The following is a 20,585-nucleotide window of genomic DNA, read 5'->3' as shown; positions in this document are numbered from 1 at the left end:
ACCCTGACCTCTGGCCCCCTCTTAGGGGTGACAACTGATCAGAGCTTGACCAATTTTTGAAACTTGCATGGAGAGAGGGAAGTTGGTTGAAGTTATTACCTTAAAGGCAGTGCCCATGCCGTCCAGTTGCTGAGACATCTGTGGACTGTGGCCCAATGAGACTGTCGCCACCATTATGTCACGGAGGTGGGGACAGGAGAGAGGTCCGCTGCTGCTTCGAGGTCTGGGCCCCGCCAGTGGACAGCTGTGGCAAGGACCCCGGCGCTCTGCCTGACACGGCTTTCAGCCTGTCCCGGGCGGCACCCCAGATCACCTGCTATCACCAAAGTCAAAGGACCTGAACGGCCCCAGGGAGACGGCTGCGATCCACCTCTCTGCTGGAAGGACCACTGAAAGCTGACTGGTGACAGAGCGGGACCTCTGACCGCGTGGCTGAGTCTCCTGCTAACAGTCCAGTGTTAACTGCAGAGTTTTAACGGTCAACCGCTAACCCTGGAGCGCTAACCGTCGGGCGCTAACGGTCGAGCGCTAACTAACCCTGAGCGCTAACTCTGAGCACTAACGGTCAGTCGCCAACGGTCAATCGCTAACAGCTGTGCACCGGCCCCTCCTCGCCCCGCCCCTACTGCAGAAGGAAGTTACTCAGTGGTATTCACCAGGCAAATGGGAGGCTTGGAGGGGTCAAGGCAGCTTTACTCACATACCTGGCGCCATGGCAGGAATAGACTTCCAGGCTTAGCTGGCTCTGTTAACCAAAACGTGGTCTCTCCAGTATGGTGGGCTTTTCATATGGTGGCTCAACTCTCTGAGTAAGTATCTAAGTTAGTAAGACAGCAACCTCATGGTCTTTTATTACCTAACCTCTGATGTCAAGAGTTTCATTTCTGCTGTACTGTATAGATCAAAGTTATCACTAGTCAACTCACATTTGAGAGGAGGGGACAGTGGAAAAACGTCCAAGAATGTGCAGCCAGTTTTGAAAACCAATATAACAAATCTATACTATGGAAAACATTAAAGGAAGCTCTTCAGGCTGAAGTGAAATGATACCAGATGAAATTTAGATCTACACAAAAGAATGAAGGGTGCCAGAAATGGTAGACATGTAAGTAAACTAAAATATTTTTTTTAATTCATTTGCATGCAGCCACATATAACAACCACAACACAAAAGACAGGAGTGAGTAAAATAGATCTGACCTTACGTGATTGCAAACAGAGGCACTCTTTCTCTTCTTGGCTATACTGGATCTTCATTGTACACAGGCTTTCTCTAGTTGTGGCAAGTGGGGGCTCCTCTCTATTTGCAGCGAGTAGGGGCTACTCTAGTTGCAGTGCATGGACTTCTCATTGTGGTGGTTTCTCTTGTGGAGATCGGGCTGTAGGGTACGCAGGCTTCAGTAGTTGTGGCTCATGGGTTTAGTTGCTCTTCACCTTCTGGGATCTTTTAGAACCAGGGATCGAACCTGTGTCCCCTGCATTGGCAGGCGGATTCTTAACCACTGGACCACCAGGGAAGTCCAGAATCACTGACTTTATTAATCAGAATTGTCAATACTGTTAACCAGTGAAGCAAGGGGGATAGAAAATGAGCTACTTTCAAATAGTACAATAGTAGCATACTGACCATGTGTCACAATATCAGAGGGTGGAGGAGTAGGATATCAGGGTGATTCCCTCAGGTCTCTTCTTAAGGAGTCACCATGGGCTGACTCTTCAAACAGGCTCTCTGCCTTCAATTTCAGATATCAATATTCTCCTCATGCCTTTTCAGCACTCTTAATATCCCAGGGTACTAACTTCATTAACTCTTGTGATAGGTTCTGAACCTCTTTTAACATCTACTAACCAACTTTACAGATCAAAGCAAAAATTCAATTTTTAGAAATGTGATATTCAAAATAGTTTACAACTACTAATTTGAATCCTAAAGAATATTTATTAAAGCTAATCAACAACTGTGTATTTTCAGTGAAAAACATTACTATTAAGTAGATTACTTAGTATGAAAACTATGAATGGATTGTAAAACTGTTCCTCATTATTATAAGGAATTTCAACCTTCTCAACGAAAGAGTATTAGATTTAGAGTACAATTTTAAAAAATCAAATTATCTACATTCTGATTAATGACAATAAAATATGTTCTGTCAATTGAAGCAAAAGCAATGCATTTTCTTCTGGCATTTGCCATCATCTGCTTAGGTGTACAAATACTGGGCTAGATTTCTGAGGTTAGGCCATAAAAGGCCATGCAGGGTCTGCCTTGTTCACTGATACACTTGCTCTTTTTTTTCTTTTTTGACACACTTGCTTTGTAGAGCACTGAGTCACCACAGAAGCAGACACCGTGCTGGAGAAGCCACGTTTGGTCAACAGAGCCAGCTCAGCTCAGTCTTCTTCCATAAATGGTAACGATCAAGAATCTAAGGAGATGATCATTGATAGGGCTCAAAACAGGACTATATTTTTGTATAGCCATTTCAAGCATAAAACCTAGTATGAAGAAATCATGTTCATGAGGACACACTTCAGGTGGCAGAATATGGAAAATTGTTCAGTTCAGTCGCTCAGTCGTGTCTAACTCTTTGTGACCCCATGGACTGCAGCACGCCAGGCTTCCCTGTCCATCACCAACTCCCCAAGCTTACTCAAATTCATGTCCGTTGAGTTGGTGATGCCAGCCAACCATCTCATCCTCTGATATCCCCTTCTCCTCCTGCCATCAATCTTTCCCAGTATCAGGGTCTGTTCAAATGAGTCAGTTCTTCGCATCAGGTGGCCAAAGTATTGGAGTTTCAGCTTCAGCATCAGTCCTTCCAATGAATATCCAGGACTGATCTCCTTTAGGATGAACTGGTTTGATCTCCTTGCAGTCCAAGGGACTCTCAAGGGTCTTTTCCAACACCACAATTTAAAAGTATCAATTTTTTGGTGCTCAGCTTTCTTTATAGTCCAACTCTCACATCCACACATGACTACTGGAAAAACCATACTTTGACTAGATGGACCTTTGTCAGCAAAGAAATGTCTCTGCTTTTTAATATGCTGTCTAGGTTGGTCATAACTTTTCTTCCAAGGAGCAAGGGTCTTTTAATTTCATGGCTACAGTCACCATCTGCAGTCATTTTGGAGCCCAAAGTCTCTCACTGTTTCCATTGTTTTCCCATCTATTTGCCGTGAGGTGATGGGGCTGGATGCCATGATCTTAGTTTTCTGAATGTTAAAAATTCAGAAAATTGGGAAAATTGTTAGTTCAACTAAAGTAGAATATATACATATCCTAAATCCAGTAATCCACTGCTGTATATATATTCTCAACAGAAATGCATGCATATGTATGTATATATTATCTACCTAAGTAACAAAAGACCTGTACTAGACTTTCAAAACAGAACTTCTCATATTAGTCAAAAACTGAAAACTACCCAAATGCCTATCAACAATAAATTGGAAAAAAATAAATTATGTGCTACTTACAAAATAGAATACTTAACAGTAATAAGAATAATCTACATGGGAAAAAAACATGAATGAACCTCACAATATTGAAAGAAAAAGACTAAACATAAAAAAGTATGTATTGTATTATTCTATTTACATAATGTACAAAAACAGGCAACAACCAATGCAAGCTCTTAAGAATCAAAATAGTGGTTACCCTTGGGGCAGCAGGGAACGACAGGAACGCTAGTTTGGGTCACTAGTTCTTGATCAGGGAGCTGGTTAGATGCGTATGGTGGTTTAAAAACATCTCCATAGATCCTTTTACACACCTCCCATCAGAAAATGAGGACCAGTCCCCTCTCCTTGAATATGCCTGGTCTTAGAGACTCACCTGTAGCAAATTATGCTCTAGAGCTGACACTGTATGACTTTCAAGGTTAGGTTAGAAAAAGCACTACAGCTTCTAATTGACTCTCTTTCTTAGAACATTCACCCTTGGTATCCAGTCACCATGCTTTGTGAAAGTCAGGGAGTCACGTGCAAAGGCCATGGGGAGGTATTCTAATCACAGACATAGCTATAGCTAAGGTTCCAGTCAATAGGCAGGACCGTCAGTGAAACATGTAAGTGAAGGAGACTTCAGATAATTTCAGCCCCCAGCAGAAAAGTTATCCCAGCTAAGCCCTGCCAAATTACAAATTCATATGCAAAATAAATGTTATTTTGCATGCTCAGTCACTAAGTCATTTACAACTCTTTGCAACTGCATGGACTGTAGCCAGCCAGGCTCCTCTGCCCATGGGATTCTCCAGGCAAGAATACTGGAGTGGGCTGCCATTTCCTCCTCCAGGGGATTGTCCTAACCCAGAGATCAAACTTACATCTCCTGCATTGCCAGGTGGATTCTTTACTACTGAGCCACCCGGGAAGCCTATTAAATTTGTGGGTGATTTGTTTTGTAAGTATATGTAACTAGAACACGCAGTCAGTGTGCTTGTTTTGTGAAAATTCTTTAGTAACAAAATTATGATATATAGTTGGATTCCACATTTGTAAATTCAATCATAGATGAAAAATATTTTTTAAGTTCCAGAAAGTTTCAAGAAGCAAAATATGAATTTGCTGCACATTGGCAACTATTCACAGTGCATTTAAATTGTATTAGGTATTATAAGTAATCTAAATATGATTTAAAGTATGTAGGAGGATGTGCATATGTTATATGAAAAACTACACCATTTTATTTAAGAAACTTGATCATGCAAGGCATGATTTGGCATTCCCAGGGGTGGAAGAGGGGCCTGGAACCAATCCCTTATGGATACCAACAGACAATTGTATACACCTTTCCACATGTATATTATACTTAGGTTTGCAATAAAAAATCATATCGTGCAAACAAGCTCAAATTTCTCATCAAATTTTTATATTTTATTGAGGTGTTTTTATAGACTCAATATTTCACATCTCCCTAATAGTGTGCCTTTTTCTTATAATTACATAGTATTAAAGAAAAAGTAATGGATTTTTTCACTACATCCCATATAGACAAGTCCTAATCACCATCAGTTTGCCCTTGCACACTGCCTAATTCTGATCATTTATCATGTGTTGATATAAAAAAAAAAGTTAAGAAGCACTGCTACAGGAGATATCTGTCTAGCACCATTCTCTCTTCTTCTGCAATGTAGAGTATCATTTTCCTTTGAAGAACTATCTCCCTTTGGATGAATCAAGGTTGCTGAGACCTGATTATTTCCCAGCTTTTAAAAAATTCTATTACACCTCACATTCTTCTAGAAATTTTCTTGTTTTATTTAAGTTGGCAATATTTAGTCTATATTCTTCACAAAGAATACCTACTGATATATGGCTCCAATGCTAGCACATTGGGACATATATATAGCTGATGATGAACAAATAAAAAATGTTTATAAAATTATATTGGACAACTGATTTTTGTCAAAAGCACAAAAACAACACAGTGGAAAAAGAATAGCCTTTTCAACAAAATGCCTCAAACCATAAATAAAAGTTAACTCAAAATACATCATAGACCTAAACATACAGCCTAAACTGTAAAACTTCTAGAAGAAAACATTGGATATAGTCTTATTGAGTTTAGGGTAGGTAAAGATGTCTTTAAAATGAAACTAAAAGCACCATTCATAAAATAAATTGGACTTTACTAAAATTCAAAACTTCTGTTCTTAAAAATACACTGCTAATAAAAAAAAAATGCACTCTTAAGAGAATGAAAAGAAAAGCCACATACTGGGAGAATATCTTTGTGAAGCATATATCTGACAAAGAACTTGTATCCAGAATATATAGAGAACTCTCAAAATTCAGGAAAACAAGCCAGTTTTTAAAAAATGTAACAAAGATCTGAGTAGACACTTCACCAAAAAAGATATGCAGATGGCAAATAAGCACATAAAAAGATGCTCAACATCATTAGTCATTAGGAAAATATAAATTAAAACCACAACAAGATATCACTATTACCTATTAGAATGGCTAAAATTAAAAACGACAGACCACTGCAAGTGTTCTTGAGGATGTGAAGGAGATGAAACTCAAACTTACTCCTGATGGGAATGTAAAATGGTTCAACCACTCTGCAAAATAACTTAGCAGTTCCTTAAAAAGTTAAACATACATCTGTCTATGATCCAACCATTCCACTCCTAGATTTTTATCCAACAAAAAAAAGGAAATATATATCCATACAAAGGCTTGTACACAAATGTTCATGGCAACTTTATTGGTAATAGCCCCAAACTAGACACAACTCAAATGTCCAGCAACAGATGATAAACTGCAGTACATCCATATAATGGAATACACATCAATACAAAAGAATGAACTACTGTACATGGATGAATATCAAGATAATGACACTGAGGAAATGAAACCAGGACCCCCCCAAAATGTTATACATACTTCTACATACTCATTTATGTAAAAGTTTAGAAAAGGCAAATGAATCTATAATGACAGAAAGTAAAACAGTGATTGCTTAGGTGTGGTAGGCAAGGAGGAATAAGAGAATCACAAAGGGGTGTGAGGAAACTGCAGGATGATGGATTTATTCACTTGATTACAGTGATTTTAAGTTGGTATACATATATTAAAAATTTACCAATTTATACACTCTAAATATGTTCCATATATTACATGTCAATTATATCTCAATGAAGCTGTCTAAAAAGACTGCAGCTCAGCTGTCCGATTTTGAAAAGAACAGAAAGGAAATCTTGGATAAAGGATTCAGTGAGGTTTGTAAATTATCCAAGTATGCCAGGAATCCATACTTCCTCTGTCTAGCCAAGCTTCAGCAGAGTTTAATGAGCCATCTCCCAGCTATTCTCCAGAAATGGTAACAACTGCGCTATTGGATCTGTTTTTGGTAAGAGAATGACCCAATCAGTATAAAATGAATGTTATGTCTTGTGAGAGATTGTCAATTAAACACATAATCCACACTTATAAACATTTTTAAAGGGCTTTCTTCTTGCAAGATAGCTTTAATATTGAGAGTGAACATTTTGTATGTGAATTCCAATACAGACACACTTGCTACTTCATGCATCAGCACCTCAGTTTCTTTACCTGTAAATTGTCACGAGAATATTAAAACCAGGTGACTAAAAAGAACAGATTTTTTCAGAATTATTAATTCTTTCTTTTTGGGCAGAACCTCTTTCTTCCCCTGTGCTCTGAGAGGTATCTATTTCTTCCCAACTCTACCAGCAGTAATTAATTATCTTGAGTGAGTCAAGCTTCTCTACCAGAAGTTTCATCCTACCATTACTAGACTCCTTGAGAGGTCCAAAAGGACATTCTCTGCCATAATCAAGCTGACCACTAAATCAGTTAAGAAGGTGTCCAAGTCTCTGCCAGACTCAGCTGTGACTGGGTACCACACTGATGTGCTGGGTGGCTTTGAGCTCTGTGCATTGTGTATTCTGGAGGTTGAGCTTCACTTTCCAAACAATCATTTTTGGTTGCACAGCAGGATGAGGAGTATCTCTACAGCATTGACATTTCTAATTGCAGGTGGAGGTAGTTTTCCAGGATGGCCTGTGTTCTCTGGAAGCAGAGTCACGTGGACTTTGACTCTTTACTAGAGGATACAAGAACTAGGACCTTCAGAACATGAATAGTGGTTGTGTCCACAGACTCTAGTATTAAGAGGCTCTAGCTTCAATTTCCAGCTGTCATAATGTGTTTGGCTTTTTCATGTCCAAAACTCAATTTTTTCATCTCTATAACGGGGCCAAAGCTATCTAATTTTTTTTGTTTTTAAGTACATCTTTATTGAAATGAAACATATATAAAAAGTGAAAAAATTGTAAGTGATCAAACCTTTACAAAATAAAGAGAGCTATAATCAGAACAGCTATAACTAGCAACCAGATCAAAAATCAGAATATTATCGACACTCCAGAAGACCACTCTCTTGCCTCATTACAGGCATACTCTCCAAAGGTCAACTACCCTGACTGCTAACAGCACCAATTAATTTTACCTGCTTTTAAACTTTCTATAATGGGATTCATACAGCGTGAGTTCTTTTGTGTATGACTTCATTCTGATTGTGAAGTTTATTCCTGCACTTGAATATAACAGTATCTTTTTGTTTTAGTGAAGTACTCCATTTGGGGGTTATATAATATATGTCAATAAATATTTCATATATCAATATTCATATCTGTACCTATAGTCAAATTAGTTCATTATTTTGTTAAGCCCTACTATGCTGTTCCTGATAACTTGCCTAGTGGTTCTGTAACTGAGAAGGTGAAAGTGTTAGTCCCTCAGTCCTGCAGCCACCCCGTGGACTGTAGTCCTCTAGGCTCCTCTATCCAAGGAATTTCCCAAGCAAGAATAGTGGTATGGGTTGCCATTTCCTTTTCCAGGGGATCTTCCCAACCCAGGAACCGAACCTAGGTCTCCTGCATTGCAGGCAGATTCTTTACCGGGTGGGCCACCAGGGAAGACCACTGAAAAAGCTGTGATAAAGTCTCAGTTACAATCTCTAGAGTCCACTATGATTATAGTTCAAGTATTTCTCCTTTAGGTCTATTTTTGCTTTATATATGAATGTCCACATTTGCGTCTGTGCTGATCCGTGTACGACTCTTTGTGATCCCATAGACTATAGCCCACCAGGCCCCTCTGTCCATGGAATTTTCCAGACAAGAATACAGGAGTGGGTTCCCATTTCTTTCTCCAGGGGATTTTCCCGACCCAGGGATTGAACCCTCATCTCTTGATGTCTCCTGCATTTGCAGTCGGATTCTTTACCACGCTACCTGGGAAGCCCTAATTTCTTTAAATGTTATTAATGTCCACTGTAAATTACAGCAGATTGGCCAGTTAATACCCAGAACACTAAAAATAGTATTTAACACTAACTCAATTTAACTAAATTTAACACTAACTCAATTTTCCTTAAATATATACTTAAATCAAAAGTTTGAATAACTGTAGCTTATAAAGAAAACAAAGCTTTCATTTCTTGACTTAAGAACTTGAAAAGCCCAGAAGCAGAAGCAAACCAAAAATCAAAATAAAGTCCTAAAATGGTACAAACCCGTAAAAGCCAAGCAGGTTTGACAACAAAGCTCCGCCTCCGTGCAAACCCTGCCCACTTCCGGCTGCCCCACCCACTTTCTAACACTGGAACACCGCCCCTTTCAGCGAGGTCCCGCCCCCTGCACCTGATCCTGGTTCCCATTGGGTGAATCCTGCTGCTGTATACACACCCTACACACGCACATTTGGCAGGGCCCTCTTCGCGCCTGCGCAGCAGGGTTGTCAGGCAGCTAGAGACTAGACCCAGGGGTTGGGGGGAGGGGGGAGGAGGTCAGGCCGAATCTTCCTCCGTAATAAGAAGCTACGCGTCCCGCGGTCCTGGCTCCGTGGGTCCGGTCGGATCGGGCCTGGGCGCTGGAGCTGCTGTGGCTCCCACCGCGACGGGTGCGATGGAGGCCGTCTCGGAGCCCAGCGCTCACGCCGGGGGAGGCCGAAACAGCCGGCGGTGCTAGTAAATGAGGTGGCGGCGGCGGCGGCGGCGCGGGCTCTCCATGAGCAAGCGGCGGCGGCGACGGGTGCGGCGGCACCGGCGGTTTTCGGTCCCCGGGGAGGTACGAAGAGTGGGCTTCCTGGTGGACTGAGACTAGCCGGACGCCTTCCGCGGCCCGGCCCTCTCGTCCAATACCCGCAGTCCCAGGCGCTCAGCGGGTCCACTGCTCGAATGCGGGCAGGGGATGCCCAGCCCCTTCCCCGGGTCCGGGTTCGGGGATCCACCCGCAGTCCAGGGCCAGCCTTCAGGGCCGGGCCTTCCCGGGAGCTGCGGGCCGGGGGCGGGGTGGGCGGAGCGGAGGTGGGAGCCCACCGCACACCCAGCCCCGCGCTGCTTCGAGCCGGACTGCGGGCCGCTTTCTCGACTATTTGGGGGCGCTGACTCGGGAGGGAACCTGCAGGACCCCAAACTCTTAGGGTGTCTGGCATTCAGTGCTTTGGGTAAATGGTATGGTCCTCACGACCAGCGTGGAGTAAAGATTGTCACCCTTGGAAACGACCGCAAAAGGTGTCGTTTTTTGCCGAGGAAATAGAAGTCTAGGGAGTTTTCCTGGTTTGTCCAAACTAGGGGGCCTATTGAAGCAGGAAAATAAAGCCAGTAATTCCCCAGGACTTACAAATCATTGTCTAACGAAACGATGTTTTTGACAGTGTGGCGAAAACTTAAAAGACAATTTTAAGTAAAGTGCTTTGCACATTTTCTGGTCTTTTTTAGTAGCTTTTATCGTAATTTACTTTAGAACAAATCACCACGGTACTGCATAAGCTAGACTAAGTGTCCTTTAGTTCTTTCAATGCTCTTTTATCTCCTTTTGTTTTCCCCAGAAAAAGGCTAGAGAAATCATTTTATGTGTGTGTATATATTTTAAAATATATATATGTAGTTAGTTATAAAATATATGTTTAATTCTCTTAGAGTGCATCTTGCTTTACAGAGCAGTACTCATTTAGTCATGTCTAAAAGATAATTTAGCAAAAAATACTACAGAAATTTACAGTTCCTTTCTAATGCAATATTTAAGAATCTGAACGCAGGCTCTTAATCACATGACCTTGCTACAAAGTTCTTTAAAATGCCACGGAAATCAGTCAAACCATGAGGAAACGTTATTTTCATGTTTTAAATATTTAAATACCTTGTGATTTTTTAAAAGAATATGCTCTGAAACATTTCTTCTTCATTAACCAGAAACTGAGTTTGTGTTTCCTTAGCTCTGAATTTGCCACTCCCTCTTATTACTAAGTGGTTGACTGGAGCCAGCATGCTAGCAACTATATATAAACATCTACACTTCAGACTAAATATAGTGTTGAATATTTTAGAGTCCACAGTATCTTGCCTAAGTCAGAAATACTGTGTGTGTGTGGTAAAACTGAATTTTTAGTTTGCTGGCGTTAGAAAATAGGTTTGAGCTTAATTTTCCATACAAAACACATAGGTCTGCAGCATTGAGTATTGGATTTATATTGTACTTGGTAGGATGTGGCACTTGAAACTATGATCAAAATAAGACACTGACCTCAGTCACTAATTTCTGTCTTCCTCCTCCTCAGATGCTTCCCGTTTTCATGAAAATGCAAAACATGAAACATATTGGAAAACCCTGTGATGTTTTTAGTTTAGACATTTGTTTGTTCCAAATAAAGCAAAGCAATTTTTTCAATTCAGTTTCATTAGGACCTCATTCTTTAATTTTTTTCAATTTTGCTTTATATACATACATATGACACCAACATGTTTATTAGAATACTGTCAATGACTTTAAAACCAAGCTGTTAGTTATCCTCAAAGTTGGGGAGAAGATAGGTGCCCATTTAAATAAGGAGGACACCTCAGTTCATTCCCAAAACATGCAGAGAGAGGAATCAGGGTAATGAACCAAGTTCATTACCACAGATTGTCCCAGCATGGCCTCTGTGTTTAAAAATTATAGGATAGCATGGTCCTTCTCAGGTGGCGCTAGTGATAAAGAACCTGCCTGCCAATGCAGGAGATTAAGAGACCCAGATTCGATCCCTGGGTTGGGAAGATCCCCTGGAGAAGGGCATCGCAAACCACTCCAGTATTCTTGCCTGGAGAATCCTGTGAACCGAGGAGCCTGGCCTACTACAGTCCATAGGATCGCACAGAGTCGGACACGACTGAAGCAACTTAGCATGCAGCATGGTCCTAAATTGCAAGTGAAAACCCCCAAGTGCATAGAAATGATTTTTGTATTAGCTATGCTAATACAATTAAGTTCTCACGATTACAGTACTCTTCATATGTTGTCTTTCAAAGCCAGTTGGCCTTTCTCTGTGCCCCAACTAAGAATTCCATTGTATCAGTTTCATAAGTGGAAACATACATATTAACAAGAAAATGAAACACAGCTCATATTTTGGAGGAAGAGGTTTGCATTAGGAATGTACTCAACCAAATTTAGACTGTATCTTTTGAATAGTTTTGTTTTTATTTAGGATTTTTTCATTAACAACGTTTTCCTCTGTCAGTGATAAAACCTGCAATATAACCAATAATAATTGGTTGGATGGCATCACCAACTAGATGGACATGAGTTTGAGCAAGCTCCAGGAGTTGGTGATGGACGTGGAAGCCCAGCATGCTGCAGTCCATGGGGTTGCAAAGAGTCGGACACGACTGAGCGACTGAACTGATAATAAAAAGGTCCATCAAATGACCATTCTGTATTTCATAAAAAGCTTACAACTTCTTAAATGGTCTTTCCAGAGACCATGCATATTGCTGAAAAAATGGCTTATGGCTTGAATTGTTTCAAAATCTTTTTGTTCCTTTAGGAGTCTATCTAAGCAGACTTAGTTTAATCTTTAGATAGCTTTATTTTCATTTAAACATATACCATGCATTTAAAAGATAAAGTCACAAATTTACAAGGACTATCTTAAACTTTTAAAATGCAGGATGAAGACACTGTTTGAAGAGATCAAAGCATCAATTAAAAATAACTATAACCAAGATCGCTCATTTTGGAGGCCTGTTCTTCCTTGGGGAGGTGTTTTTACTATCAAAGCTGGCCGCAAAGCAGTCTCCTGTACGCCACTCTATGTTGAAATAAGACTGAAAAATACCTGCACCATAGATGGATTCTTGATGTTACTCTATGTCATTCTCAATGAAAATGAAAATTTCCCCCGGGAACTCTCTCTTCATTTAGGTAGAGAGTTTGTAGACTGTTTTCTTTATTTAATGGACACCTACAGTTTTACAACCGTGAAGCTACTTTGGATTTGGGACAAAATGGAAAAACAGCAATACAAGTCTGAAGTTCATAAAGCTTCATTAATAATTGATTTGTTTGGGAATGAACATGATAATTTTACAAAAAATCTTGAAAATCTTATGTCAACCATACAAGAGAGTTACTGTTCCAACTGGCGATGCCCCACTCGAGTGCAGGAAGATCAGCAACGCACAATTAATATAAAGTAAGTTGCTCTAAAGTCTGTTTTGTCACTCTTAGCAAAAGTAGTATGCTTATAATGTGTGATATAGATAGATAGGAAAATAGGTAGATAGATAGATATAGTCAGAGTACTTCTTAATGTATAGACCCTTTGTGCAACAACTTATATATAAAGCAACCAGGCAAATGCAAGACTCTTCAGTGGGTTCCATGATAAAAAAAAATGTTACTCTTCTATTATATCTAAGCATCTCAGGATTTACAAAACCAATTGATAACTATTTCACCTGCTAAATAATGACCTACTCAGTACGCACAATGTTTTCCTCTCACTCAGAATTTACTAATATGGCTAGGAAGATAATTCCTTGTGTCACAGATTTAACCTCTCCAACGACACTTAATACTATATTGAAATGTTTCCCTCTCTGAATAGATCCCTGTCAGGTAGGCTAGTTCTACTTGAACAGGAAGATTGAAAGTACTCCATGTCATGGCCAGGGCAAAATTAGAGACAGAATCCCAAAGTTGGGAGTATTAATACCTGAAAAGGATATTGATGTAAGGAAATTTTTTATTGGCTAGAAAGGTACTGATAGCCTGCTGAGGGGAGAAAAGGCAGGTCTTCAAGCTGGTAAAATGACAGGGAGGGAGGCCAAACTGGCAAGCCCTAGTGGAGTATTGGGAAACATTAAAGCCCCAAGGGCAAATGAGCTGGAAAAGGGATAATTGCCAGTGTGGAGGTTGGGGAGGGGCGGGGGGAACAGGACAGAAAAACAGATCCAAACACATTTTTGTCAGAAAGCATACTTGGCCCTGAGGTCCAGGAAAAAAACTGCCTAACAGATTGTTCCCTTGTGGGATTGTATGTCACATACCCAAACTTATTATATTCACCTTTTCTGTATAGCATATTTAGTTTAAGATTATAATATTATATTTAGGATAATGGGAAAGCAGAAGATCTGTTATTATTTTTAGAGACTACCAATCAATGTTTCTCTTGTTCTGAAATACACTTTGGCCATTTTGCTGTATTGCTGATAGGATGATGTTGATTTTGAAACTTCCATCAGGGAAAAAGTTGTTACTGTTAAATCATTATGGACTTTAAAAAAGTGCTTCAGAAGTTTGTCTTGTTTTTTTTAAAAAAAACTAGTATCTTTTAACTTACATATGTTTTAAAACTATAATGAAGTATTTACGGCCCTATATTAATACTAGCATTTTGTGCCTCTCAATAAATATTTTTCATTATACTCTATATAACTTTTTAGTATTTTCCAATCCTGTATTTAAAACAACCTCTGAAGTATGTAGGAAAAGTTTTTTTAAACAAATCAGGAAACTGAGGCCAACAGGGGCTCTCACTAACATTGAGTCAGGTTAACTAATCAGCTGCTCTCCTAATTCTGGATCCTGCTTTCTTACATCAGGACCAGGATCCACTCTATTTAATCCTCTCAGAAATTTTTAAAGTAACAACTGTGTGTTTCAGGGTCAGTTTACATACATATTTAATGTTTCTTAGAAAGTTTCATGCACTAATGTTTATTAAGTTCAACTGGTTTCTGTACTGTCTAGAAGAAATAACAAAGATGAATAACAAAGGTTATACTTTCATATGTGCTTTACTAATAATGAATGGCTTGTAAAATTTGTTATCCACATAATATATTTGGGCTTTCCTGGTGGCTCAGCAGTAAAAAATTCGCCCGCTAATGTGCTTTACTAATAATGAATGGCTTGTAAAATTTGTTATCCACATAATATATTTGGGCTTTCCTGGTGGCTCAGCAGTAAAAAATTCACCCGCTAAGCAGAAGACATGGGTTCAATCCCTGGGACAGGAAGATCCCCTGGAGAAGAAATATCTACCCACTCCAGTATTCTAGCCTGGAAAACGCCATGGACAGAGGAGCCTGGAAGGCTGCAGCCCATGGGGTTACAGAGGCGGACACGACTTAGCAACTGAGCTAAGCAGACGACTTACTGTATTTACATGTAGAATGCTGAAGCATTTCTTACATGCGTTTTGCAATTTTTATAGTCCTCCCCAAGAAATTCCACATGGAAACTTGATACGACTGGCTGTGGATGAGTTATTCTGCTCCAGGATTGAACTGTGTGAAGAGCGTGGGTGAGTATATGATAGACATTTAAGATGAAAGTATTTCTGTGTTTCTTATAAAGAAACCTGGACTGGTATGCTTGTTATAAAACAGGAACTCATAAATGTTTAGGAAGCCTAATCTTTTTGGAATCTTAACACCTTCTAGTTTACAATACCATTTCATGCTGTGCTGCAGTTGCTTGATGAATATCCGCCCCCCCACTCCTGAGTAGGCACAATAAAACCTTGCTTAACCGGAACCCAGCTAATCTGGACCCTCAATTAACTGGATTTTTTCCTGTACTCCTCATTTATGTTCAGTTCAGTTCAGTCGCTCAGTCGTGTCCGACTCTTTGCATCCCCATAGACTGCAGCACGCCAGACCTCCCTTTCCATCACAAACTCCCGGAGTTTACTCAAATTCATGTCCATTGAGTCAGTGAGAAAGCAGTAAATGACAACCAAAAAGTTTAACCTAGTTAAAAAAAGAAAAGAAAAAGGAAATCCAAAGGAGCAGAACATATTCACCCCAGCCTCTTAATTTTTATATCTATAGTATTATACAAGGAGAATTAATATTTAGAAGGACGATCTTACACCTAATTAATCACAAAAGAAGGAAAGAATAAAATACCTTCAGTTAATTGTACGTAAGTTCAGAAAGTGAACTAGGTGTATTTTTGCAACAAATACTGAAACAAAATGGTTTTCAGATAACTTAGTTTAGTCAGTGTTTGTCAACCAAACTACTGTCCCCTGAGCCTTCCAATTAATTGAGATTTTACTGTTTAATTGTATTTGTTTTATTTTAATTCATATGCTTAATACCTGCCGCTACTAGGAAAACAGAATCTGCTGCATCGTAATGGCAAAAGGAACCAATCAGGGAATTTTATCCATTCTAAAGAAGACTGTAAGAATCATTTTATTGCCTCTCTGCCATTATTCTCATTTGAAACCAGCCTAGAGAAAGAAAACCTTTTTTCTGAATAAAAACTTTTCTATCAGTTCAAAAGACTCCATGCTTTTATAAGCTGAGATAAACATAGTTAGCTTTCCTTGGAGTTTTAAAAATGTCATTTTCTTATATATAGACTCTCTTAGCTTATAAACTCTGAGACTTAGACATATAAGGTATTAATGCAGCCATACAATTTTCCCATACCTAAAATAGATAATATGCTTATTATGAAATTAAATGATAAAGACAACTCAGAGTGATAAAAGGCAGCTTTGTCTCAAGTATAATAAAGTTCATGCCTATTTTCAATTTTAGGTGTGGTGGCTTAAGAGAGTTTTCCCAAAGAGTGTTCTGCCATGGGCCACCCCCTTTTGTTGTCTTAAATATGCAGCATTGGAAATCTGAAGATCTGGCATATGTCCCCTATTATTTGGATTTATCTGATCACAAGTAGGTGCTTTTTGTTTGTTTTACAAGACTAATAAGAGAAGTTTATTTATATTTTTCTAGTATTCTATCATGATTTTGACTAGCCCTTAAGAAAATACATATTGTTAAAAAAAAAGAAAGCTATCTCTAAATTTATGTATCCTGAATAAGATCAGAATACACTACAGGGAGTCAGTTGCTGGCAATGTACCTGGCGGTTAGGTACTTAGACTATAGAATAGACTGAACTGGGTTCAAATCCCAGCCCTACCTTTCAAGCATGTGATGTTGATCCAGTAGCAACCAGTTTACAAATCAGTTTTCTTATCTATAAAACAGAGATGATAGTGTCTAAAGTGTTTAGGATAGTACCTAGGACTTAGGAAATAGTAAATACTGTCTGGCCATTACTTGTATTTCAGGCCAAAGTCGTGTATAGTATGAGGTCATTTAAACATAAAATATTACTGTCATAGTTAGATTAAGATCCAAATTAGGATATAAGGGGTTCTTTTAATTTTTTGCCTTTAAACATTTTTTTGTGTTTTCTCTTATATAATAGAACCATGCAGTTCATAAGTTAATCTATTAAAATAATGCCCTTAAAAATGTATCATTTTTTAAAATTCTTAAACATCTTACTCCAAATTATCAATTATAGTACATGATTTTTACAGATGAATGTCTTTTTTCAGATAACAGAATGCAAATAATCTTATTCCTTAGTTAAGAATGTAAGGAATGTTTTTGTAAGAACAAAGTATTTTTTCTTTTCTGTGATTTTCTGCCACACTTTGTCATTTAATTGCAGGTATTTGTTGGAAGGTGCCACATTGTTTAACAAAGAGGAACATCATTATTCTGCAGCCTTTCAAATTGATGGACATTGGATGCACTATGATGGCCTCAGAAATGTGAATTTAATTTTGTTAAATAAACCCCCAGAGTTTCTCCTCTTGTCATCATTGGTTTATATTCGAGCAACAGAGAAATAAATATAGACTGATGCTAAATTATATTGTTTTCCCTCCTGCCCATGCTCCCCCAGATGAAGGGCTTTTGTTTTGTATATACTTGGTATCCAAGGAAATAGTTCAACTATATTAGTTTCAGAGGTGTATTTTCTAGTGTTTAGCCCCAGGTAAAAGTTTTATATAGAGAATCTATGCAAAAATGTTTGTATTTCTTTTTTCTTAATCCCAGGTTATTTTTATACAAGCATATTTTATGTTGAAATGAAATATATCTTGTAGCATTTGTATTTTTTATTTATATGTACCGCAAAGGTTTTTTACAATTCTGTCTTTGAATCTGAGAAAATAATTCATCATTTGAATTCTCAATTTTTCCTTTTGGATATCCAAATAAAACCTGGGTACAAATCAGTTTTCAGTTTATGTAAACTTAACAGTTCAAAATACCTGACTGTATTTATTTGCCCTACCTCATTATAATCCAAAGTGCACTATTGGATCTAGTTTGGATTTGAATGTACAACTTAGAGATGGTTTAGTCTATTTTACCTGACTTGCCTAATGTCCCTGCAGCAGTTTTTTTTAAATACTTTGGTAAGAATGTTTCTCTGGACTTAAATTATTTCTTTATAATGGCAAATAACTTCACTTGCTAAAGTGTTAAAAACCTAGCAGTGGATTTTAAGTGTTAACTAAGCTCCAAGCTTAATTAAGCTTATTTTTACTCAAATTATATAACTAATGTTTAAATGTAATAGAAGTTCTCTAATAAAAATTTATTTTGCAGATAAGACAGCTATAAAAAGTGTTAGGCAAACTGTATGTTTACTAATGTTGAATGAACAATGGAAATGTACTTTGAACATGTACTTAAGAGAAAATGGGTGCCTGAGAATACAGTTGACTCTTGAACAACTTAGGGGCTAGGGCCCTGATCTCCCAAACAGCCAAAATTCCCCCATGTAACTTTACAGTTTTCCCTCCATACCTGTGGTTCCACATCCTTGGATTCAGACAACTTCGGATCATGTAGTACTACTGTACATGTTTACTGAAAAACATACCTGTATAAGCGGACCCACACAGTTCAAACCCATGTTGTTCAAAGGTCAGTTGTCTTTCTCTTCCTAGTAAGTCACATTGGCACAGAGGAAAAAATACTTACATTTTGGGGGTAACATCTGTGTGCTGCCTTAATAATAGTAAATTGATACCATGAGACTTTCTTTGATTTGAAGTATAAATCCCCAGAAGTGCGTAGTTATCAGAATGTTATGTTTCTTTTCAAAGACCTAGGATCTCTCTTCCTTTTGCAATATAAAGGAAAAGTAATAATGTTCTCAAGGGAAAATACTTTTTGAAATCTATCATCATTTATTTTAGTGTTTTCAGTGTGGTTTGGGGGTTGAGATTGAGTGCAATATATTTGGAGATTTCTATACAGCATCACAATTCACTGCCATTTACCAAATTGCTGAGGTTTAATTCAATAAATTAAGTCTTACATTGCATTGGTGCCATGTTAAGATAACTTACTGAAGAATGGATAAATATAAGTGCAACATTGATGAGTATGCCTTTTTATCATATGTAAAAAAGGAATATTCATTGTGTATGCTCAAAGTAGTGATCTATTTTATTTTTTTAAAAATTCACACCAAAGTTTATTTAAATAGTTTCCGCATGTATTTAAATAGGGTTTGATTTATAGTATACTTTTCTGGGAACACCTTACTGCATGAATCAAAGTATACAGAAACACAAATATTAGCATATACATAAATGATATTAACAAAATTATTCCTGATGCAGATTTATTTTTTTGAATTGCACTTTATTTGGAATAATTATAGCTTATCGCGAAACAGTGACATACCTACCTCACAGGGTTGTTGTGAGGATTTAAATGTTTGTTGACATCTTGACTACCTTGAACAAGCTAATAAAAAAAACCATTTTTTCTACCTCTTTCATGTACAGGCAAGTTTCCTAGATTCTCTCTTACTAATGAACTTTTCAGATCTTTTTAAAAATTATTTGAGCAGTAGTTCATATCGGTAATGGAATTAATGTGTAGTGAAATTTAAGTATGCCTTCTGGACCCCAGATGATTAGGATTTAAGGATAATAGGTATTTCATTGTTATGGTGGTAATTGAAGACATTATTCCCTCCAAATAGTGACTAGGAAAGGGGTGAAAAAGTATAAAGTAAACAAGATTATAAAAAAATGTGAAGGTGAGAGTATGGAAAAAATTTTATAGCCTTAAACACTATTAAAGAAATTGGAATGCTGAGAGGGACAAAAGGTATGAGGGAATTGTCGGGAGCCAAGAAGAGGACAAGCGAACGCCCCGCCCATGACAAGGCTCTGGGTAAAGGTCATGGACCCAAGGAGGCCATGAACCCAGGGGAATCCGAGTCCAGCAGGCTCCGGGACACTCCCTATTCTTGCTATATGTGTCTTGTCTGTGCTAATACTCTTTCTTGGAATTCTTGGTGGTCTTTCACTGTTCCTGGTAGACCTCGGGGAAGGTCCCAGGGACATCTCTAGGGTGTAAACGTCTGGGGGCTTCCCAGAAGAGTTAGGCTTACTCTGCCCCCAGGGAGATGGGAACCATATGAATAACCTGGTATGCGGGAGGTATTTAGATTTAGGCCATTTATAGATATGTGGGATTTTATATATAGGAGGTATATTAGGGAATATGGAAATAGATTAGAAGTTAAAACTGCTTATAAATGTGATTGTGAATCCCATCCCTGGACACGCAAACACCATTAGATTTAGTTGTAAGTTTAATAACCACACAATGCTATAATTCTCATATTGTAGAGTAAGGGTTAAGGCAGCTGCGACGCTGCTGCTACTCCATTTCCCCTGCCCATGGTGTGCCTGGGAGTACACTAGGAAGTAGTGTTAGTGCTTTAGGTATCATAGACGGCTGTGTGAAAATAGAATGAATTATGGCTTGTAGATTAAATAGTAAGCAAGATATTGTAGTATGTGTATAATATAAAAGTTAAGTTTTCATAGTAGGTAAAATTATAATAGAAACTATAGTGGTTAAGTGATTGATTATACTGTAAAACTGTTAAGATATTTTTTTCCCTGTAGCTATGTGTTTCTTTGTAGCTGACGTT

At 38.3% G+C, this 20,585-nt stretch overlaps 1 protein-coding gene across 5 annotated transcripts; it reads left to right on the top strand.

The window, feature by feature from the left end:
- The first annotated feature begins 647 nt into the window (after positions 1 to 647).
- On the top strand, positions 648 to 19,406 carry C16H14orf28 (chromosome 16 C14orf28 homolog). Of its 5 annotated transcripts, none has more exons than XM_070477996.1 (6): positions 648 to 1,105; positions 2,322 to 2,411; positions 12,463 to 12,987; positions 15,016 to 15,105; positions 16,355 to 16,489; positions 17,280 to 19,406. In XM_070477996.1, the coding sequence occupies exons 1-6, from the start codon at positions 1,095 to 1,097 to the stop codon at positions 17,461 to 17,463; spliced, it is 1,035 nt and encodes a 344-aa protein (XP_070334097.1). In that variant the 5' UTR covers positions 648 to 1,094; the 3' UTR covers positions 17,464 to 19,406. The 5 variants fall into 5 exon arrangements, with proteins under 5 accessions (XP_070334097.1, XP_070334099.1, XP_070334098.1 ...); XM_070477998.1 differs by lacking the exons at positions 648 to 1,105; positions 2,322 to 2,411 and adding exons at positions 9,283 to 9,602; positions 12,034 to 12,208; XM_070477997.1 differs by lacking the exons at positions 648 to 1,105; positions 2,322 to 2,411 and adding exons at positions 9,283 to 9,602; positions 11,095 to 12,208.
- The last annotated feature ends 1,179 nt before the right edge of the window (positions 19,407 to 20,585 follow it).

Source organism: Odocoileus virginianus, chromosome 16, assembly GCF_023699985.2.
Source record: "Odocoileus virginianus isolate 20LAN1187 ecotype Illinois chromosome 16, Ovbor_1.2, whole genome shotgun sequence".
NCBI lineage: Eukaryota > Metazoa > Chordata > Mammalia > Artiodactyla > Cervidae > Odocoileus > Odocoileus virginianus.
This window is presented reverse-complemented; position numbering and strand designations above follow the sequence as displayed.

What these genes read in the sequence shown, in the direction of transcription:
- C16H14orf28 (XM_070477996.1), top strand. An exon ending in CAACGCACAATTAATATAAA is followed by an intron (nt 12,988 to 15,015) that starts GTAAGTTGCTCT and finishes CAATTTTTATAG; the next exon opens with TCCTCCCCAAGAAATTCCAC. An exon ending in TTGGATTTATCTGATCACAA is followed by an intron (nt 16,490 to 17,279) that starts GTAGGTGCTTTT and finishes ATTTAATTGCAG; the next exon opens with GTATTTGTTGGAAGGTGCCA.